This window comes from Pelodiscus sinensis, chromosome 21 (genome assembly GCF_049634645.1).
Source record: "Pelodiscus sinensis isolate JC-2024 chromosome 21, ASM4963464v1, whole genome shotgun sequence".
NCBI lineage: Eukaryota > Metazoa > Chordata > Testudines > Trionychidae > Pelodiscus > Pelodiscus sinensis.
Window position 1 is genome coordinate 17,254,363 of NC_134731.1, and position 22,050 is coordinate 17,276,412.

General features: G+C 47.4%; 1 protein-coding gene across 4 annotated transcripts in view; it reads right to left on the reverse strand.

The window, feature by feature from the left end:
• Window positions 1-16,717, reverse strand: part of LIG3 (DNA ligase 3) — a 30,850-nt gene extending 14,133 nt beyond the window's left edge. For 3 of the 4 annotated variants that reach the window (XM_075905007.1, XM_075905008.1, XM_075905009.1), the window contains exons 1-12: window positions 15,929-16,717; window positions 13,556-13,699; window positions 10,467-10,664; window positions 9,833-9,984; window positions 8,899-9,065; window positions 6,596-6,673; window positions 6,310-6,478; window positions 5,536-5,691; window positions 4,894-5,025; window positions 3,765-3,844; window positions 2,134-2,221; window positions 488-565 (exon numbers count right to left, since the gene is read on the reverse strand). In XM_075905007.1, coding sequence (XP_075761122.1) covers window positions 488-565; window positions 2,134-2,221; window positions 3,765-3,844; window positions 4,894-5,025; window positions 5,536-5,691; window positions 6,310-6,478; window positions 6,596-6,673; window positions 8,899-9,065; window positions 9,833-9,984; window positions 10,467-10,664; window positions 13,556-13,699; window positions 15,929-16,394 — 1,908 coding nt within the window. In that variant the 5' untranslated portion in view covers window positions 16,395-16,717. The remainder of the gene's footprint in view (window positions 1-487; window positions 566-2,133; window positions 2,222-3,764; window positions 3,845-4,893; window positions 5,026-5,535; window positions 5,692-6,309; window positions 6,479-6,595; window positions 6,674-8,898; window positions 9,066-9,832; window positions 9,985-10,466; window positions 10,665-13,555; window positions 13,700-15,928) is intronic. The other variant, XM_075905006.1, reaches the window with a different exon arrangement.
• Between the last annotated feature and the right edge of the window lie 5,333 nt (window positions 16,718-22,050).

Sequence of the window (22,050 nt, forward strand, 5' to 3'; positions counted from 1 at the left end):
GTTTCAATCACTTTACAAAAGGGGCTGAAGTATCTTTATCCACATTTTACAAATGGGGAAACTGAGGCACCAGGCAATGTAGTGACCTGCCAATTGTCATGCAACCAACCAGTGGCAGAGCCACAACTAGACATGTTTCTCAACTTGCAGTTTAGTGCTCTGCCACTAAGAAAGCCACACGGGCACAATGCAGCCCTGTGAGGGACACATCACATGGACTTAGATAGCTTCCTGCCATCTGGTCTGCTGGCTAACACGTGAGTGGGGAAGGAAGGGAGACCAGCACTGAAATTCAAATGAAATCCTCTAAGGCAACAGCCCCATTCTTGGCATAGTTCAAAGGCTCTTATCTACATAAGAGCAGAGTTCGAGCTCAGATTAGATTACAACTGAATGTTATATGCAGGGCAATCTTGTCCTGAGAAACTGTTACTCCAAGATTGCAGAGAAAGCCTAAGCCAGGAAACGTGGACATAAGCAGACTTGCCTTTAGATCTTTGAGCACCAGTCCTTCCAGCCCCTCCCGGATGACTCGATTGATCATGTCTGCCAGATCGGAAGCTTTCTGGAAGGCAAAGGAAGCCGTTAGAAGGGCTGTGTTCATGGGCATTTCCTGTGACGACCGTTACAGCTATCAGGCAGGGGCAGAAATGCCTCAAGGAAACAAAGTGTCTGGGAAATGAACAATCGGGTTTCAGCAAACTGTCAAAGAGGGTCAAGTCCCACTACTTGCTTTTTTCTATTGTCCACTGTGTGTGCAATGCCTACTGCCACCCGCTGAAACATCTCAGATCTAGCATCAGGTGCTACCTATCCCCAAAGAAGAAAGGCTAACATTAGTAAAGCCTCTTCCCTAATGCACCTCCTTCCACTGCTCCAGGACTTGAGATCCACTTGTTTTAACAGAAGGAGCTGGGAAGGAAGGAAGCAAGCAAGCAACTAAAACTGGATGGAATACCCCTTGTTTCTTTCTGGGGAGCCTGGACTCAGATCAGTGGTTCTTACAAAGGAGAAGGAATGTGATTGCCAGAGGGGGAAAACAGAGGCACAAAGCTTGGAATGGCTCAAGAATGGTGTCAAACTTGCTGTGAGGTAGTCCGGGAGAAAGGCAGAGGCCCCGTGTGCCAGAACCTCTTTCTCCCTCAGTGGCTCTCAAGTCCTGTGGCTTGTATAGTAATAAGCAGAAGGTCGCTAACTGGTGACCCTTTGGGATCTGGCTTGCTTCCTCCTGAAGAGCTGGGATGCAGACTCCAAATGAGTGGAGACAGGCTCGAATTTTTCAGGGATTCATTAGTAAATGCATTAAACAGGCCACAATCCTCAAATGGAAGGTCCTCAATTGTCATTTGGTCTCCCTCTTTCAGAATCTCCAAAGATGGGAGCCATGAAGCCATGCTTATGTTGATGGAAGTAGCCACTAACAGAGTTGCTGCATCTGAAGCATCTAATGCAGCCACTAGTGACGCCTGGACTACTCACTAACTGTCCCTCACTTGCAGCAGACTGCAGCTGCTCCCTGTTCTTGCAGGAACCTTTTAATGAGCCCAGGGACCTTTTAATGAGCCCAGGGAAAATCGCTCCATGGAAGAAGACGCTGCAAGGCTTCTACCCTGTTGCACTGGCAGTCCGATGTTGAAGAAAGGATGGGCCCACTCTGCCCTGCTCTCGAGCGAGGGAATGTGAGGGCACGTAGGGTGCAGGTGCAGCCCCAGACACGGAAGGCTAAAAGAATCTGAGCACTCCAGACATGAATCCAAAAGGACAGTCAGATAAAAGTCACCAAATCATAGAATCCCAGGGCTGGCAGAGACCTCAGGAGTCATCGAGTCCAGCCCCCTGCCCAAAGCAGGACTAAAACTGGATGGAATACCCCTTGTTTCTTTCTGGGGAGCCTGGACTCAGATCAGTGGTTCTTACAAAGGAGAAGGAATGTGATTGCCAGAGGGGGAAAACAGAGGCACAAAGCTTGGAATGGCTCAAGAACCAACCCCAACTAAACTATCCCAGCCAGGGCTGTCAACTGAAGCACTAACTATACTGCTGCTGCATTAATCTGAGGAACGCAGATGCCCCATTCATAGGCCCAGAGATTACCATTTAAAATGTCTTTTTGCTAGTTGAAACTGAACTCACTGTGACATGCTTCATCTCAGAGAATAGTATCCGATTGGGGATTTCCACCATGTTATCATGGAGAAACTTTCGACGCTCACACAGAGGCCTAAGAAACAGCACAGAGACATTAATCAAGGAGAAGCAAGATATCCCAACAGATACTAAGTCACACAAATGTTCAAACAGCATTTAGCAAATGTCTTCCTACATTTATTCCTACACAGAGAAGTGGAAAGTTCTGTTTTTCACAATAACTTGCACTTACAATACAGGCAGTCCCCGGGTTACATACAAGATAGGGACTGTAGGTTTGTTCTTAAGTTGAATCTGTATGTAAGTCGGAACTGGCGTCCAGATTCAGCCACTGCTGAAACTGACCAGCGGCTGACTATAGGAAGCCAGAGGCAGAGTTGCTCTGCCCCGGGCTTCCTGGAATCAGCCTCTGATCAGTTTCAACAGGCTGAATCTGGACGCCAGTTCCGACTTACATACAGATTCAACTTAAGAACCCCAGGCGTCCCCAAGTCAGCTGCTGCTGAAACTGATCAGCGGCTGATTCCAGGAAGCCCAGGGCAGAGAAACTCTGCCTCGGGCTTCCTGTAGTCAGCGCTGGTCAGTTTCAGCAGCGGTTGACTTGGGGACACCTGGGGCAGAGAGCTGGGGTGCTGCTGGGTTGCTCCAGTAGCGCCCAGAGCGGCGCTGCGGGACCAACCAGCAGCACCTCAGCTGCTCTTCCACAGGCGTCCGGAGACAAGCTTGGACTGCTGGGGGAAGAGGGGGGCATACTAGCTGCGCCCCCCCCCCCCCAAGCAGACCAGGGAGACGCGGGTGGGGGACTGAGATGCACTGCGGTCCCACCGCCCGGGTCCTCCGCGGCTTTGCAGTTCAGCAGACCAGGGAGACGGGGAGCAAAGCCTCTGAGGACGCCGGCAGCACGACAGCCGTGGCGCGTCTGAGCTGTCGCGCTGCCGGCGTCCTCAGAGGCTTTGCTTCCCGTCTCCCTGGTCTGCTGGTCTCCAGCAGACCAGGGAGACGGGCAGCAAACCCCGTTCGTAACTGCGGATCCGACTTATGTCGGATCCGCGTAACTCGGGGACTGCCTGTACAAGGATTTCAAAATGCTTTGATAACACCGAGCAAGCCTCAATTGGAGAATGCCGAATTCACAATTACACGTTACGTATTACATATACATTGTACAAAAACTATGGCACACAGGAACGACTTGCCATAGTTCACAACATGAATAGCTAGTGGGAGAATTCCAAAAAAAAAAAATCAAGACGTCCTATCTTCTACCATTTTGCTCTTAAACACAGACCATAATAGAAGCAGCGCTAAGAATGCAGATTGGTATATTGTCTTCTTAAATGTCTGGCTGGAAGTCTGCCTAGGTCTTATATTCTATTTGCCAGTGTGCCAGCCAGAATTTTGGGAAGGAAAATGTTCCTTCAGGTTAGGGATGATATTTTCAAATGTCCCATTTTCAAAAAGGACTTCAGCTTACATCTCAGTCTTCCACTGTGACTTCGGCTACTAAATGCTTAAGTCACTTCTGAAAATGTAGCCTTAGTGCTTTTGAAAAAAATGTTGTTCTAGACCTATTTCTCCACCTTGATCATCAATGAAGCTATGTCTGTCAAACACACCTGTCCATCAGGCTGGTGTCATTGAAATAGATGCAGTCAAACACGAACAAGCAAACATTGGCATCCTGGAAAGCCGCTTTCTGTAAGACAATCAAGACCATTTAAAGAAATCTTTTTAGCATCAAAAGCTATTATGCAAATAGGTATACAGGAGAAGTGTGACCATATGCAAAGTGCTCTCAAGCATTCAAAAATTAGTAACAGACAAATATTTTCCACTTTAACCTTTCAGGCTAAGTTTGTATTTCTGTAACAGCCCCAAGCATTCTTACAGAAATCTGATTTAAATTTACAGTGTCTCTTTACACAAAAAATAGGAAAATAAAACAAGTTAATAATTTCCTGGTAACTTGGTAATAAAAGCTACCTGGATATTAATGGCTTAAAGCAACCCTAGCATAAGATACGAGGCTCCTTAGAAATCAGTAAAACAACCCAATTTCATTTTCAGTTTATGGCCCTATCTTCACCTTAGTTTACCACAGGTCTGAGTTTAAAATCATACTTACATGGACCTAAAGCTCCTATCAGTCTCACTCTGGCCTTTTGCACCTGCCAAACAATGTGGCAAATGATGCTGAATATTCAACGGCAGAGAAGCCTGCAAGTGACATTTTTTTCAGCAATCATTTTTCATGCAATACACAGTCAACCTGTAGAACTCCTTGCCAGTGGATGTTGTGAAGACCAGGACTTTAACAGGGTTGAAAAAAGAACTAGATAAATTCATGGAGGACAGATCCATTGATACTTATTAGCCAGTATGGGCAGAAATGGTGTCCCTAGCCACTGTTTGTGAAAGGTTGGGAATGGATGACAGGGATCACTAGCATTCACCACTGTTGGAAATCTATCCTGCGCTGAAGTTCCCCAAATATCTGAACCACCCCTGGATCAAATCATCTGGTAAACTGGTGCACTGCGTGTCTCAGCTGTATCCAATTTACACTACAACATCCTTGGCCAGGGACCAGATTTTCCTCTAAAGCTCAGTTCAGCACCAGGCAGATCAATGGCTCTAAGTTATAATAAAATGCATGATAAAAATGTTTAGGTTGATAGCATTTAACTAACCAGCTGCCACAGTCTGAAGGTGCAAGCAGTACATGGCAAGAGCCCTCTTTGGTACCTTATGCACTCCCAGGGTCCCGAAGGGTAGTGGTTTGCCGGTTTTGTTGTCAATCAGAAGAACTTCTGCATCCAGGATCATACTGTGTCCACCAAGGAAAGCTTGGGGGATGAATTCCTTAAAATGGGCTACCTGAAAAAGCACACCACAGAGATTTCTTTTACGTCTGCCTAGAGGTCTGTCTCACACTTTCAGCAAAGAGGAGGTCTCTGCTCCCCACAAAGTCCAAGGCAGGAAAACCCACAACAGCAACAGGCTCAATGTTTTCCTTTCTGAATGCAGTGTGCTTGACTAGACAGCTTCTCACTCTGCCGCAGAAGCAAGCAACTGGGCAGATGCATAAGCCATAGCTCACTGAATCAGAGCTATAAACTCACGCCGACCACAGCTGGAGTGAGTGAGTGAGTAGGGCTTTGGCTCAAACCTAAGTCAAAACTGTGCAAGAGATTAACAATGAATTCTTCCCACAGTGGAGCTTTTAAAATTCCAAGACTAGCGGATACGTTCCACAGGAGCCTGCCACACAAACTGGGCTTGCTGGTGCCGGGCACTGCTGGGGGAAATCAGTGGATCTCACAAGCCTGGAGGGGACAAGAGCAAGCCAAAGGCAAGTGATAAGAGGGGGCTTAGGACTCAACTTACTTTGTGAGGGAGGACGGGTTTGAGGCTTCGACTGAAGTAGCTGAAGTGATCTCCGTTCTTGTGGACCTGCACTCGCTCCCCATCGTATTTGATCTCTGCATACATCCCATTAGGGCACTTCTTCATGGCATAGTCGATGGACTTGCAGGCTTCCGCCTTGCAGAAGGCAGGAGAAAAGGAGTTCATGAAAATGTCTCTTGTCGTGGTATTGACTGACGTTACTCTGAACTCGTTTCATGCTGACAGTGCCCCTTTAAACAGATTGTGCTGCCAGGGAACATCTGACCGCCAGACCAAGTTCTTCTTTTCTTAATTTAACTCAATCACATTTAGATCGGGTTCTCACCCTATGGAACTCCATGTCAGCGTTCACCTCTTTAGAGCCTTACCTATCTTCCTCCCCTTTAGTGGCCACTCAGCCAAAATATAAATATGGAGTCCTCTTTTGATCCAACAATGGGCAAACGAACTATCTGAACCATCATGCTCAAAACATCCAAAGATTTTCTATAAAACTTCCCAAAGCAAAGCCAGAAGAAAGGAGTCACAGGGAGAAGTTTTTGCTCATGGTGCATCATGACAATAACAATTTTACAACCCACTTGGAGCAGGGCTCTGCACAGAAGAGCAGTTTAAAGCCACCATCTCAGTACCTCACACCCCACCTTGCATAGCCCTGTGTGAGTGTCTACTGCTTGCTAAGGGTAAGAATCACAGGAAAGTGTGAGGATCCTGGTCTCTCCCTGTGCAGGATATGGAGGAAATTCACCTTACCAGCATGGGCTGAACAGGGGTCATCAGGGAGGCCTGCACGCTGAGGGTTCGCTTCACACCTGGCAGCTTCTCAGCCTCCTGCTGGTTCCTCAGCACTCGCTCCACCACATTCTGGAGGTTGCGTGAGGCTTTGAATGCCTCATAGGCATTAGGATCCACAGCATCCAATCTTCGAACAATTGAGGAGGAAAAAGAAAGTCACTCAAGACAAGTTTCTCTGTAGGCAGCTAAGGAGGCTGTGGCCTGCCCCCAGTTTCATTTCTCATGCAGTAAATATGAGACTCACACATGTTTTGCACCAGCATTCATTTTCAGATCATGCTTGATTAGCCTGATGATGCATTTCAGGTCATTCCCAGTGCACCTAAAAATGAAAGGAATATGCAATCAGCAGATGTTCATCTGGACTCCTCCCATCCCACGAAAACCGGGAAAGGAAACTGCTCCAAACCTCAGTAGCAGGGGTAACCCCCCAGTCGAGTGAGAGCAGAACTAAACAGAACCGAAGTTAAACATGGGACTCCCCTGGTCCTTGAGATTGGAGCCTCAGAGGGGTGTTTAGCTTATTGGTGTCACTGCAATAGCAGTTACACAACCCACTGAGAGTCTCTCTGCAGAATAGTGGCCAAAAGCCGTGCCACAAGCCCGTCAGTCACTGCAACAGTGACCAAGGGAATGGCGCTCCCATCCCTTTCCTGGGAAGGCAAAGCGTATAATCAATCTCACTGTTGCACGTGTGTTACACAAGTTGCATGGCAGAGGGTGCAGGATGTGCACTGTCTGCTGAAGTTGGTGCAGATGCAAGCCACACCCACAGCAGGTTAAGGTGTATAGTATTGACTGGGGGGGTTAACCTTTCACATCCCTATTGAGAACATACAGAATGTGGGAAAATGGAAAAACTCAAGAGGGTCTCGCTGTAAACGCTAAGGAATTAATTCTTTTGGCATTACTATCGATACAAATACGAATATTTGCAGAAGCTAAGAAATGAGCATTTGAATGTCGCCATTAGGAAGAGCAAACCGCAAGCTGGCCACAGTGGCGCTCTTCTCACACCTCAGTTAAGAAAAAATGGATGATGGCAACAGTTCGGTCTCGCTGACTGACAGGCCTGTGTCAGCCCAGCAGGTTAAATAGAGCTTGTGTAGCATTCCTAGCCACAACAGTTGAATCAGGACCCAAGTACAGATGGAATGATGCATTAAATGCTTGCCTTGGGAGAGAGGAGTGATACCAAAGCTCATAGCTCAGCAAAGTAAATATCAGGGCCAAAATTTTTAAAAGCAAATTTGGTATCTTTCAAGAATCTGATTTTCAGAAAGCGTGGCAAATCAGGTTCCTTTAAGAGACATCAAAAGTTACGCCTCCCCAAAAATAAGAGATAGTTAAAGTCACTACTCACACTGGACCATCTTGGAATTATTATTCCGTTCTGGGAGGATCAATTCACAGGCTTTATTACACTCAACAAAAACCAGAATTTGTGAGATTTTACACTGATAGGCAAAACAAAACAAACAAAACAAACAAAACAAACGGGCTTGAAGGACTTTACAATGCCCTTCAAAGTTAATCCTAAAGATAATTCTATTTTTTCCTACACTGGAGTTGTAGAAAGATAACTAACAAGTTCATTTTGAGAATACAGTATTTTTAGTTTACATACATTTGTTAACTGGTCCACAGCCTGAAACCTATAGGCTACGTCTACACTGGCATGATTTTCCGAAAATGCTTTTAACGGAAAAGTTTTCCGTTAAAAGCATTTTCGGAAAAGCGCGTCTAGATTGGCCGGATGCTTTTCCGCAAAAGCACTTTTTGCGGAAATGCGTCCGTGCCAATCTAGACGCGCTTTTCCGCAAAAAAGCCCCGATCGCCATTTTCGCGATCGGGGCTTTTTTGCGGAAAACAGTACTGTGCTATCTACACTGGCCCTTTTGCGCAAAAGTCTTTCGGAAAAAGACTTTTGCCCGAACGGGAGCAGCATAGTATTTCCAGAAAAGCACTGACGATCTTACATGAGATCGTCAGTGCTATTCCGGAAATTCAAGAGGCCAGTGTAGACAGCTGGCAAGTTTTTCCAGAAAAGCTGCTGATTTTCCAGAAAAACTTGCCAGTCGAGACACAGCCATAATGTGACTGCGCAAGATCACATGACCAAGCTCCTTAGGATTTCGTTCCCCGCAGTGGCTGAGAACAGCAGCCTCACAGGCAGATAAGTCACCACAGAAACATCTGATCCATTTGCTTAGTGCTGGTGCAAAATACTGACTTGATAGCCAAGACTAACATTCTTTACACGCAGCATGAGCAATTTAACTCAGCCACTGAAGGACTCTCCACAGACACAAGTAAAGAGGTTAGTTTGTATGGCCCTTTCAGTCCACAACAACTGCAGTAACAGTTTCTGACAACAACTGCACTAAGACATTTCATTTAGACTACCAAAAAGCCAGAGTGCATGCATTGTCACTACCAATCTAAATGTAAGAGACTGCTCTTTATCCCATAAAAATATACCCAGAACCACTCACTGGTTTGCGTGTATGGCCTTCCTTAGTCAGATTGATCAGAGCCTCCCCTTACCTGCTAGCAATATCCTGGAGCACACTTTGCTGGTCGTCCTCCTTGGAAAGCTTGGAAAGCTGGGTGAGAAACTCATCCACTTCCTGGATGGTAAGGAGACTTTTGGCAGCAGGAGGGCAGGATTTGCTCTCCTCGAAGAAGAGGCGCACGGTTTCGGAAACATCTCCCTGTCTCCAAAGCAAACAAAGCCAAGATCAAATCTTTGGCAGGCAACTAAATGAAAAGGGGGAAGGGCATGGGGGGAAAAATATAACTTAATAACGAGTAGGACCATACATATGGTCCTACTAACCTTAGTAGGAGGGAGGGGAGGGAATTTAATGGGGAAAGCAAGGAAGAGCAATTCTGCCACCACACTGGGACTTTCCAACTAGCCATTTCTTTATGTGGTACAGCTACAGACAATACCAGAATGTCCTGTTATAATTTCCATCTCTACAATATGCGGAGCCTTTAATTTCATCGCCATGAATCTAATCTTGCAGTTTATGCATTGTGAACTCAGGCAGAGTTCACTGGAAGCTAGTACACTCTAAGAGGCTACAGACATAGACCCATTCCTTGGATTATAATTTTGCCTTTTTTTTTTTAAAGTAAATTTTTGCAAACAGTTAAATGGGAATAAGGCAGACCAAACAACCCCTGAGGTTGCTGCAGCAAAGATTTCATGGTGTCAAGGTGAGCATTAGCACAGGTTTAATCTGGGATGCTAGGGGTTGCTTGATGAGTCTCACACCACTATCCTGTATTCTGTTAGAATACCATTCCGTAAAAGGCCCACTTTGAGGCAAGCTCCATGATCAACTGCCAAGATGAAGGAGACCCACCAACTCCAGCTCTGGAAGCTTATAACCCTTTCCAGTGAAGAAAAAGGTGCATGGTTTCAGTATCAAGGGGCTGAACAGTAAAGTGCTGTCTCCATCGCTTTACTGACCTGCTCCAAGTCCCGGACCATCTCCTCCTGGCTGCAGTTGAAAATCCTGCTGAACAGCTTGACAATCTGCTTGTCATTCAAGTTGTAAACACTTTTAATGACACCTGGTAATAGCAGCTTAACAGTCAGGTACAGGTCACCCCGGAAGCCATCTGGAAAAGAAGGTGTGCATCATTAGAAACTGTCAGACTCTGATCTCAGCTACGGGCTCCAAGGCCCTGCTGATAATTATTACCTCTACAAGACAACAACCCAGCAACGGCCCACCATATGTTGTGCCTATGGGAATCTAGTTTCCATTCAAGGGTATTTCCCAGTTTGTCCTCCGTAGCTAACCCTGGTAGTACAAATCTAGCCCCAGCTACAAAAATTCCCCATGATCCTACCATGGGAACCAACCTTATTGAACTTACTGCCTTGATAATTACTGAACAGATGAGCGCATGGCAGCCTCCACGTTAGGCACTGACCACATCACAACAGAGATAAAAGTGGTGCAGTGCAAATAACGTGAGCTGTGTCTTACTGATGGACTGGACTGTCTTTCGTGCCCATCCCTGACAAAAAGCTGGGTGGCGCTTGCTGTTCATTGCCTTCCCATCACAGACAAATGCCAGGCAGGAGTGACACTAACCTCCCGCCGTTCCTTTTTGCAAGAAGTCCTGAATGATCTGCGTTTTCACGTTATAGCTGGGCTTCTCGGCAACCATAGCACACAACTTCCTGAACTCCCGCAGCAAGCAGTCCTTATGCTTTGGGTCACACTTCTTTGCAGAGAGGCTAGACTTGTGGGAAGAGCTCGCAGGGGCTTCCTCAGAATTGCATGGCTGAGCTATACAAATGGAGACAGGACATGCATTTAATGGTTTGATAAGCACGCTGGGATGATACTGTACACTTCGAAGATCAGGTCACTACCGTCAGGGAAAATGAACAGCAAGAACAATCCCAACAAGCTGGCACAGCTACAGATGTAAGCAATGAAACAATGAGATTTGGAAAAACCAGGATTACAAATCAGAGTGGACATTCATCACAAAAAATTAAACTACTTCAGTATGGACTTGCACTCGGAGCACATGAGAGTTTTCTGGAGTTCATGAAATAAAGTTAAAATGTCAGTGAAAAATTACCATGCTGATTGATCCTTTCATTTGATTCTCAATGTATAGGCAATTCTCCATTCTAGCACCAGGTTTCCCGAATAGTGTAGGCTGTGCCTACACTGGCATCCCTTCCAGAAAAGGGATGCTAATGTAGCACTTTGGAATAGGCAAATCCACGGGGGATTTAAATATTCCCCCGCGGCATTTGCATTAACATGGCTGCTGCTTTTTTCCAGCTTGGGGAAAAGCTGGAGAAAAGCGCCAGTCTAGACGTGATTCTCCGGAAAATAAAGCCTTTTCCGGAGGATTTGAAAGTAGGAATAAGAAATCCTCCGGAAAAGGCTTTATTTTCCAGAGAATCACGTCTAGACTGGTGCTTTTCTTTGGCTTTTCCCCAAGCCGGAAAAAAGCGGCAGCCATGTTAATGCAAATGCCGCGGGGGATATTTAAATCCCCCGCGGATTTGCCTATTCCAAAGTCTACATTAGCATCCCTTTTCTGGAAAGGGGTGCCAATGTAGACACAGCCTCACAGCAAAAGGCAACCAACAGTGGAAGGAAAATGCTGGACAAAGCTGCAGGCTCCCTTACAATCCTTCCTAACCAGTTTTCATTTCTTCCCACTCAGCTTCCAGAGGCAGGTACCAAGATGGAACCCATCCCATGAGCCACAACCCCAATCTGGACACCTGAGGTATAATATGATCAGCTGATCCAAATAAATCAGAGGACTTGGAATTTGGATTAACAGGGATCGTCACTAAGCAAGAGATGAAGTTAAGGGGACAATCCAACTGCAAACAGATAAACTAGGTAATAATGTAATTACTCTGTGTAACCAGTGAGCCTGTTTATCTTGATGTTGTAGTGACAAGAGGATCAATACTTTTAGCACTAATGTAACTATTAACAATGAACTAAACCCATCACATCCACGCTTCTTTCCTGCACAAGATTCAGGAACTAAGCTGGAAATGCTCAACTCATTGCAGAAGCTTTCAGTTAATAGGATCCCACTTGGGAGGGACTGAGATACCTGCACAGCTTCAGACAGTTCTATTCTGAAAACCATGAGAAATTTATTTCTCTACTTGCCAACTTTATGGTTTCCCTTCCCTCACCTAAGAGAAAGATGGAAGCTCAATTGCTTAGGACTAAATTAGAAAATAGCATAGGACAGAATCCTACAGTGACTGGGTGAAGTAATAGTCTTTCCATCTCTAGTTTCTGCCACACAATTCTGAGCACAATGAAGTAACCTACAAAAATCAGAGTTTGTCTGATATAGTAAAACATTTACTGAATTTCCATTTAGAAATGAAGTTTTTTTCCCCAGTGGTACCAAGGCACAGAAGGGCTGTGCCCACAATCTTGTATTATTTCACATATCTAAAAAAGATTTAGCTGTCCAGTTACAATAGTGCATTTCTGCAGTTTTCAGGAAACATTATTTTACTTTAACAAGTGCCACAAAATATTACAAAAAAATTCCAGATGTGTTACTTGGTTTATTTCAGCCTCTCTTTATGTAGAAAAAGGTGCAGTTTTCCAAATCTCAAAGGTCTTTCAAAGAACCAGCCATGTAGCCAAGGTAAGTCACTAAAAAAAAAGCTTTCCACTTCAGTTACAGGTTTCAAAGTATTGTCATTGTTTATGCATATTACTGAGTCCAGATTCTGCTCCCCATCAGGTCAATCAGAGCTTTTCCACTGATGTAGAAATGAGCAGGTCCTTGCTGATTCCAGATAACTGAAGTCAACATTCAGTCTAGACCAGTGGTTTTCAATATGTGGCCCACAGGTCCCTGGGAATCCACAGACTATGTGTAAGATTTTCAAAGGGTGGGAGGTAGGTATTTTTGCAAATGCAAAAAGACTGAAAACCACTGATCTAGACTCAAATACAATTCTGCAGTCCCCTTATTTTTTCTGGGCAGAAGATTTGGTAGGCTTTATCCCTTTTGTACACATCACCAAAAGAATGCAAATATCAGTTATTTTATGACTGACAGCTTAGAAAACACTGAACATTTTTTCTACAGATAGTAAAACAAAATATCACGTTTTGTTAGCACAATCATTTCTTATTCACTTAATATAAACCACTGGGCTGCGTCTAGACTGGTATGATTTTGCGCAAAAGCGACTGCTGTTGCGCAAAAATCTTGCCGCCTGTCTGCACTGGCCGCGAGTATTTGCGCAAGAACACTGACTTTGTAATGTACAAAATCAGTGATTCTTGTGCAAATACTCTGATGCTCCTGCTCAGGGATAAGCCCTCTTGTGCAAGTATTCTTGCGCAAGAGGGCCAGTGTAGACAGCAACGTTAATTTCTTGCGCAAGAAAGCCCGATGGCTAAAATGGCCATTGGAACTTTTTTGCGCAAGAGAGCATCTACACTAGCACGGATGCTTTTGTGCAAAAGCAAATCTTTTGCACAAAGGCACATGCCAGAATAGACGCTCTCTTGCGCAAATACTTTTAATGGAAAAACTTTTCCATTAAAAGTTTTTGCGCAAAATCATGCCAGTCTAGACACAACCCTGAGGTTTGACTCAAACTCCACTGATGCTATTATAAGAACGGGGGCTCCCCTAGCATCAGTGTAATATATCTCACCTGTGAAGCCAGAGAATTTCTTTGGTGATGGATTGGGGGCAGCTGGTAGCTCCTTCTTGGGAGTGGTTATCTGCCCACTGGGGGAGAGCTTGGCTTGGACTGTTGCTTTTTTCTTAGGTGTGTTTGCAGCCTTGGAAGTAGCCTCTGTGGAACACAGTAAGAGGTAAAGCATCTGCATAAGTGATCTAAGACAACCTGTAAACCCTCAACAACAAAATCAGGTAAGTAACTTACAATACTTTGAAATAAGCAACTTTTGTCAGAACTTACAAATAGCCAACACACGGAGAGAGGGGATAGGTAGTTTTATTTGTAAAATGTCTACTAGGAGCTCAGTAATGAGCCCCAGCTCAAACAGCAAAATAGAGCTGACCAGGGCTCCTAGTGACTTGCACTTACAGCCTACTCCATTAGCCTTGACACTAATTGATAGGGTTTTTTCCTCTCACCTCCATTTCTTCCCTCTTTTTCGGCTTTATATTTCAAAATCTATGCCCTTTGCTCCATGATATGTCACCTGAAGAAGTGGGTCGTGCCCATGAAAGTTCACGATACTATTTATATATTTGTTAGTCTCCAAGGTGCCACAGAACCGTTGTTGGTATTTAAGTTTCATTAGAGAGTAGGGCTTCCTCCCTCCAGCCTTCCAGTGCTTGCATTCTGAGAGCATGTCTTAATTGCAGAGTTCACTCAGGCATTGGTTTAGATGTTGCCTCTAGCCCCCTCCCATCTGCACATAAAACACTCTCATGATCTTATTTTAAGCCTGGGTTTAGTTAGCCCAGCTGAGGGGATAGGCTAGACCAGGGGTGGGCAAAAGGGCCTCCTTAGGCCAGATCTGGCCGATGGAGGCCCTGCTGCTCTCCTGTCCCCAGGCCAATGAGGGCCTGGGGAGCATGCAAAGCCTCCTCCTGTCATGCCAGGAGCAAATGGTGCTTTGAAGCAAGATGGGGGCAGAGCGGAGGAGGCTTCATGTACTCTCCCACCCCCAGGCTCTATTAGGCCTAGGGGCAGGGGAACGTGGGAAGTCTCCTCCCATGCCAGGGGCATGAGCTACCTAGGGGCAATGTGGGGTAGCAAAGGCAGTTCCTCACCCCCAGACCAATCATTGTCTGGGGGCAGGGAACTTGGAAGTATCTTGGCCCCATCCCTTCCTGTGTGACATTTCTGAAGTGGCTCCTGACAAAAAAATTATTGCCCACCCTTGGGCTAGATCCTGGGTGCTACTTTCACTCCCGCTGGTAAAATATTTAAAATCTCCATACATTTTAAATATTTTACCAGCGGGAGTGAAAGTAGCACCCAGGATCTAGCCCAAGGGTGGGCAATAATTTTTTGTCAGGGGTTCTCTGATGATGACCTCTCAGGTGTGTATCAGAGAACCCCTGACAAAAAATTATTGCCCACCCTTGGGCTAGATCCTGGGTGCTACTTTCACTCCCGCTGGTAAAATATTTAAAATGTATGGAGATTTTAAATATTTTACCAGTGGGAGTGAAAGTAGCACCCAGGATCTAGCCCAAGGGTGGGCAATAATTTTTTGTCAGGGGTTCTCTGATACACACCTGAGAGGTCATCAAGTCCAATCCCCTGCTTTCGCAGCAGGACCAAGTACCATCCCTGACAGATTTATCCCAGATCCCTAAATGGCCCCCTCAAGTAGTGAACTCACAATACTCAAACCACTGAGCTATTCCTCCACCTAGTTTTCAGTAAGGATGCAGGCTAAGCTACTTCAGGCAGGGACTCTCTATTCTTTGCTGTTCCATGAAGCGACAATAATAAATCATGTGCATGCCGATAGTCCTGCAATGCCTTCTTACAGTTCCTTCCCATTGCATTCAAGGACAGACAAGTTCTCTCAACTCACTGGGGCTGTGTCCAGACTACAGCTGCGTTCTTTCGAAATTAAATCGAAAGAACGCGGCTTTTCTTTAGACGGCGGTAAACCTAATTTCACGAAGAAGAATGCCTTTTTTCGAAAGAGCTCTTTCGAAAAAAGGCGTTCTTGAATGCAAACAGGGCGTTTTTGAAAGAGAGCATCCAGACTGCCTGGGTGCTTTCTTTCGAAAAAGCAGCTTGCTTTTTCGAAAGGACTGGCTGCAGTCTAGACGCTCTTTTTCGAAAGAGGTTTTTTTAGAAAGATACTTCCGAAAAAGCCTCTTTCGAAAGAGGCTGGCAGTCTAGACATAGCCTGGGAAAGACTCATAGCAGTTTTTGGGATGCAGAGAAAAAGACAACTGCACTCATCACAAACCACTGCAATGCCCTGTGTGCAATGCCTCTATGGAGTAGAAATCACTGACGCCACATTTCCTACTGTTACAGCTGATAAAGGTGCAAGGCACAGTGGGTCTCCCTCTAGTGTCTCACCTGCGATGTGCTGGCTTATCATCTGTTTCTCTTCATCTTGGAGCATTTCCCAGCCCTCCAAGTCCGTGATGTCCTCAATCTTCTTCGTCGTGGCCCGAGCCCGCTCTAGTTTCTCGAAGACGCACTTGACGTGGTACCACTCCTTCATGTCGCCCCCCGACTCCGAGAAGGGGTTGGGCACCACCTTGCCGATGCGCACCATGCCCTTCAGGAGCTTCTCCTTGCACTTCCTGCAGCCGGCGGTGCCGCGCTTGGCGTAGTCCACGCAGAACCTCTGCTCCGCCATGACCGCGGGGGCCGCGCAGAGCCGGCGGGGCCAGAGGGGCGCGGCTGAGGGAAGAGCCCGGTGGCGGCTGGCGGGAAGGGGCTGACCCAGGAGCGCGCTGCCCGCGCGCAGGCAGAGCCCGGCCCGTCGGCTCAGCGCCCGGGCGGCCGGCGGGAGGAGGCGCTGGAGGGCAGCGGGCATGCGGCGCGCGGCCCTCGGGGACAAGGCCCAGCGCGGAGCCCTCAGAGCCGCGTTACACCGCGGGGGAGGGGCGGGGCGGGCCGGGGGCGCCCCTCAGAGCCTCGCGGCTGTGCCAGCGGGAGGGGGCAGGGCTGGGCAAGGAAGGGAGTCCTCGCTGCGGGCTCGGAGAGCGACCGGCCTAGGCCAAAGCCGCGTGCGCCGCGTCCCCTTTAAATCCGGGACTCGCGGCCGGGGCGGGGCCTAGGATATGGCGCATGCGCACGGGCTCGTGAGCCACGGCGGCTGGGCCGGTAGCAGGGCCCCGCCCCTCGGGCCCCGTAGCGTGGTGGGCCGCGCCTCGCACGGAACAGAGACCCCGCCCCTCAGCAACTGCCTTCCCAGAGACCCCGCTGAGAAAACCCCGCCCCTCACGAGCCCCGCCTGTCACCACAGACCCAGGCTAACCTCGTTCCCCTCACCACAAGCCCCGCCCCTAACAACAACGCCCACCCCCTCCCAACAAGCCCTGCCCCTCACCTAGTCACCCTGACAACAACCACGCCCATCTCTAGTGACCCTGCCTCCTCCAGGCAACCCCCCATCTCTTCACAACCCCTCCCTTGAAAGTAACCTCATCCCCTCAGCACAGACCCTGCCCCTCACAGCAAACCCCTCCCCTCAGCACAGACCCTGCCCCTCACAGCAAACCCCTCCCTCAGCACAGACCCTGCCCCTCACAGCAAACCCCTCCCCTCAGCACAGTCCCTGCCCCTCACAGCAAACCCCTCCCCTCAGCACAGACCCTGCCCCTCACAGCAAACCCCTCCCCTCAGCACAGACCCTGCCCCTCACAGCAAACCCCTCCCCTCAGCACAGACACTGCCCCTCACAGCAAACCCCTCCCCTCAGCACAGACCCTGCCCCTCACAGCAAACCCCTCCCCTCAGCACAGTCCCTGCCCCTCACAGCAAACCCCTCCCCTCAGCACAGACCCTGCCCCTCACAGCAAACCCCTCCCCTCAGCACAGTCCCTGCCCCTCACAGCAAACCCCTCCCCTCAGCACAGACCCTGCCCCTCACAGCAAACCCCTCCCCTCAGCACAGTCCCTGCCCCTCACAGCAAACCCCTCCCTCACCACAGACCCTGCCCCTCACAGCAAACCCCTCCCTCACCACAGACCCTGCCCCCAGACCCTGCCCCCATAGAGACCCCCCCTCAGCATCATACACCTGGCCCCTCACCACAGACCCTGCCCCCATAGAGACCCCCCCCTCAGCATCATACACCTGGCCCCTCACCACAGACCCTGCCCCCATAGAGACCCCCCCTCAGCATCATACACCTGGCCCCTCACCACAGACCCTGCCCCCATAGAGACCCCCCCCTCAGCACAGACCCTGCCCCCATAGAGACCCCCCCTCAGCATCATACACCTGGCCCCTCAGCACAGACCCCATCTTCCTTATAGCATGAAACCTCCCCCTCTTCACCAGAAGCCCTAGTCCCTCATTCATATGTAACCCCTTTTTCCTCCCTGGGATACTTGGGAGCAGGTCACAGCACAGGGCCTGATGGGCTTGACATAAAAGGAGATCCTGAGTACCCCAGTGGTGATGTTGTTTGGTTGGGGAAAACCTCTCCACCCCCTTGCTGCTGTCCCTTGCTCATAAAGAATGTACAATGGTGGTGCCTCCACCTGGCTGGCCCTGTACACACGGGTGTGCCTTGGAAGCCTCTAGGAATAAACTTATTCCAGCAATAAACTGGATCTAACTCCCGAACAACAATTACAAATCATAAATAATATACATCTAATAGATTGCATTAGAATGAACAACCTTTACTTAACTTAAAGAAACAGGATTTAACAAATTAACAGTGAATAACATTAATTAACAAAGTACACAAAAGTAAAATGAACTTATCTAGCTACCAATATTTATCCCACCCCAGTGTGCACACCCCTGGACTCAGAGTCCCAAATTCTTGCTTGCATGGGCGCGCTTGAAGAACTGCAGCTATAATGGAGATTCTCTGTAGGTAGTGTGTATGTGGGTCCAAACTATGCCGCAGCTCTGGTTCACTGGGTTGGCCTCTCTCCTTCTCTTTGAACCCAGAGTTAGTCTGAATCTCTGAGGTCTGTCCCAGGCAGCATTTTCCCAAAGATGCCCAGTTACTCACAGTCTCCTTTTATGTGCTGGATGCAGAGTAGCTGCTAGACACAAGTACAGCCAAAGGACCTCCTCTCTTGGGCAATCAAAAGCAGCCTGCTAGATCCCAGTTCCAAAGGCTTGCTGTCCCAGTCTGTAACTGCAACATAACAGCTCCTGAACTGTATCAAACTCCCTGGCTCCCTTTCTGGTCCAAAAACAGAGGGGCTGTGCCTACATTAGCATCCCTTTTCCGGAAAAGGGTGCCAATGAGACAAGTCGGCATTGCAAATGCCGCGGGGGATTTAAATATCCCCCGCGGCATTTGCATGAACATGGCTGCCGCTTTTTTCTGGCTCGGGGCTTTGCCAGAAAAAAGCGCCAGTCTAGACGAGATCTTTCGGAAAATAAAGCCTTTTCTGGAAGATCCCTTATTCCTGATTTTAAGAGGAATAAGGGATCTTCCAGAAAACGCTTTATTTTCCGAAAGATCCCGTCTAGACTGGCGCTTTTCTCTGGCAAAGCCCCGAGCCGGAAAAAAGCGGCAGCCATGTTCATGCAAATGCTGCAGGGGATATTTAAATCCCCTGCGGCATTTGCAATTCCGACTTGTCTCATTGGCACCCTTTTCCGGAAAAGGGATGCTAATGTAGACACAGCCAGGGAGTCCACAGACTGCTGAGTCTTTCTCCACACACATGGAGAGACTCAGCTCTCCCCATCAAGAGTCCTTCCTTCCTGTTTTTCCCCAGGGCTCATGGGAATTGTAGTCTGTGAGGTTAGATTGCCACACACAGGGTCTTCCCAGAAAATAAGCAGAAGCACCTTTAGTAAGGTGACTACACATAGATTCCAGCCCAGAGCAGTCCATTGTGATCATTGAGTCTGGTCTCCTAGTACAGGCCAAAGACTTGCCCCAAAATAATTCCCAGAGCAAATCCTATAGAATCCTGATTTAAAAAAAGGGTCAGTAATGAGACTCTACCATGATACTTGGTAAATTGTTCTAACAGCTAATTATTCTTACTGGGAAAAAAATGCCTTATTTCATATCTGATTTTGTCTACCTTCAGCCTCCAGCCACTGGTTCATATTAGACCTTTCTCTACTAGACTGAAAAGCCCCATTATCAAATCTATATTCCCCACATAGGTACTTACAGACTGTGATCAAGTCACACTTCAGCCGTTTCTTTGTTAAGCTAAACAGATTCAGCTCTTTGAGTCTATCAGCATAAAGCAGATTTTCTAAACCTTTAATCGCTCTTGTGGCTTTTCTCTAAACCCAGCCCTCTCCAATTTATCAACTTTCATCTTGAATTGTGGGCACCGGCACCGGGCATGGTTTTGCAGCACCAGTGCCAAATACAGAGGTTGAAATAACCTCTCCCTTCTTTCTTGAGATGCCCCTATGTATGCATCCCAGAATCTCATTAGCTCTTTTGGCTACAGCATCAAACTGGGAGCTCATGTTCAGCTGATTATCAACCATGACCTTATCATAGAATCATAGAGCCATAGAGCTGGAAGAGACCTCAGGAGGCCATCGAGTCCAGCCCCCTGCTCTAGGCAGGACCAATCCCAACTAAATTAACCCTGCCAGGGCTTTGTCAAGCTGAGACTTAAACACCTCTAGGGATGGAGACTCCACTACTTCCCTAGGTAACCCATTCCAGTGCTTTACTACCTTCCTAGTGAAATAGTTTTTCCTAATATCCAACCTGGACCTTTCCCACCACAACTTGAGACCATTGCTCCTTGTTCTGCCATCTGTCACTACTGTGAACAGCCTTTCTCCAGCCTCTTTGAAACCTCCCTTCAGGAAGTTGAAGGCTGCTATCAAATCCCCCCTCACTCTTCGCTTCTGTAGACTAAACAGACCCAACTCCCTCAGCCTCTCCTCATAAGTCATATGCTCCAGCCCTCTAATCATTTTGGTTGCCCTCCGCTGGACCTTCTCCAATGCGTCCACATCCTTTTTGTAGTGGGGGGCCAGAACTTGGCTACAAGGGCACACTGTTGACTCATATCCAGCATCTCATCCACTGTAACCCCAAAGTCCTCTTCTGCAGAACTACTACTTAACTGGTTGGTCCCCAGCTTGTAACTATGCTTGGGATTCTTCCATCCCAAGTGCAGGACTCTGCATTTGTCCTTGTTGAACCTCATCAGATTTCTTGTGGCCCAAACCTCCAATTTGTCTAAGTCACTCTGGACCCTATTTCTGCTCTCAAACGTATCTACTTCTCCCCGTAGCTTAGTGTCATCCTCAAACTTGCTGAGGGTGCAATCCATCCCCTCATCCAGGTAATTAATAAAGATATTGAACAAAACCGGTCCTAGAACTGAACCTTGGGGCACTCCGCTAGAAACCGACCGCCATCCTGACATCGAGCCATTGATCACTACCTGCTGGGCCCGGCCTTCTAGCCATCTTTCTTCTAGCCATCTTACTGTCCATTTATCCAATCCACATTCCCTTAACTTGCTGGGAAGAATATTGTGGGAGACCGTATCAAAAGCCTTGCTAAAGTCAAGGTATATAACATCCACTGACTTTCCCACGGCCACAGAGCCAGTTACCTCATCATAGAAGCTAATCAGATTGGTCAGACACGACTTTCCCTTTGTGAATCCATGCTGACTATTCCTGATCACTTTCCTCTCTTCCAAGTGCCTCAAAATGGATTCCTTAAGGATCCCTTCCATGATTTTTCCAGGAACCGAGGTAAGACTGACTGGCCTATAGTTCCCTGAATCGTCCTTCTTCCCTTTTTTGAAGATGGGCACTACATTTGCCTTTTTTTCAATCGTCCGGGATTTCTCCCAATCTCCACAACTTTTCAAAGATAATGGCCAAAGGCTCCTCAATGACATTTGCCAACTCCCTTAGTACCCTCGGATGCATTAAGTCCGGACCCATGGATTTGTGTACGTTTAGCTTTTCTAAATAGTTCCTAACCTGTTCTTTACCCACCAAAGGCTGTCCATCTTCATCCCATCTTGCGTCACTTAGCGCATTAGTCTGGGAGCAGACCTTGTCCGTGAATACAGAGGCAAAGAAAGCATTGAGTACTTCAGCTTTCCCCACATTATCTATCACTAGGTTACCTCCTTCATCCATTAGGGGCTGCAAACCCTCTCTGATCACCTTCTTCTTGTTAACATGCCTGTAGAAACCTTTCTTGTTATCCTTCACATCCTTAGCCAGTTGCAATTCCATTTGTGCTTTCGCCTTCCTGATAACCCCCCGGCATTCTCGAGCTATACATTTAAACTCCTCCCTGGTCATTTGTCCAAGTTTCCACTTTTTGTAAGCTTCCTTTTTGTGCTTAAGTTCACCAAGGATTTCCCAGGTAAGCCGATCCGGTCTCCTACCTTAAAATCTTTTTGGGTATGTCTACACTACAGCACTAATTCGAACTAACTTAGTTCGAACTAAGCTAATTTGAACTAACGCATCCAGACTAAAAAACTAGTTCGAATTAGCATTTTGCTAATTCGAACTAGCATGTCCACACAGAGTG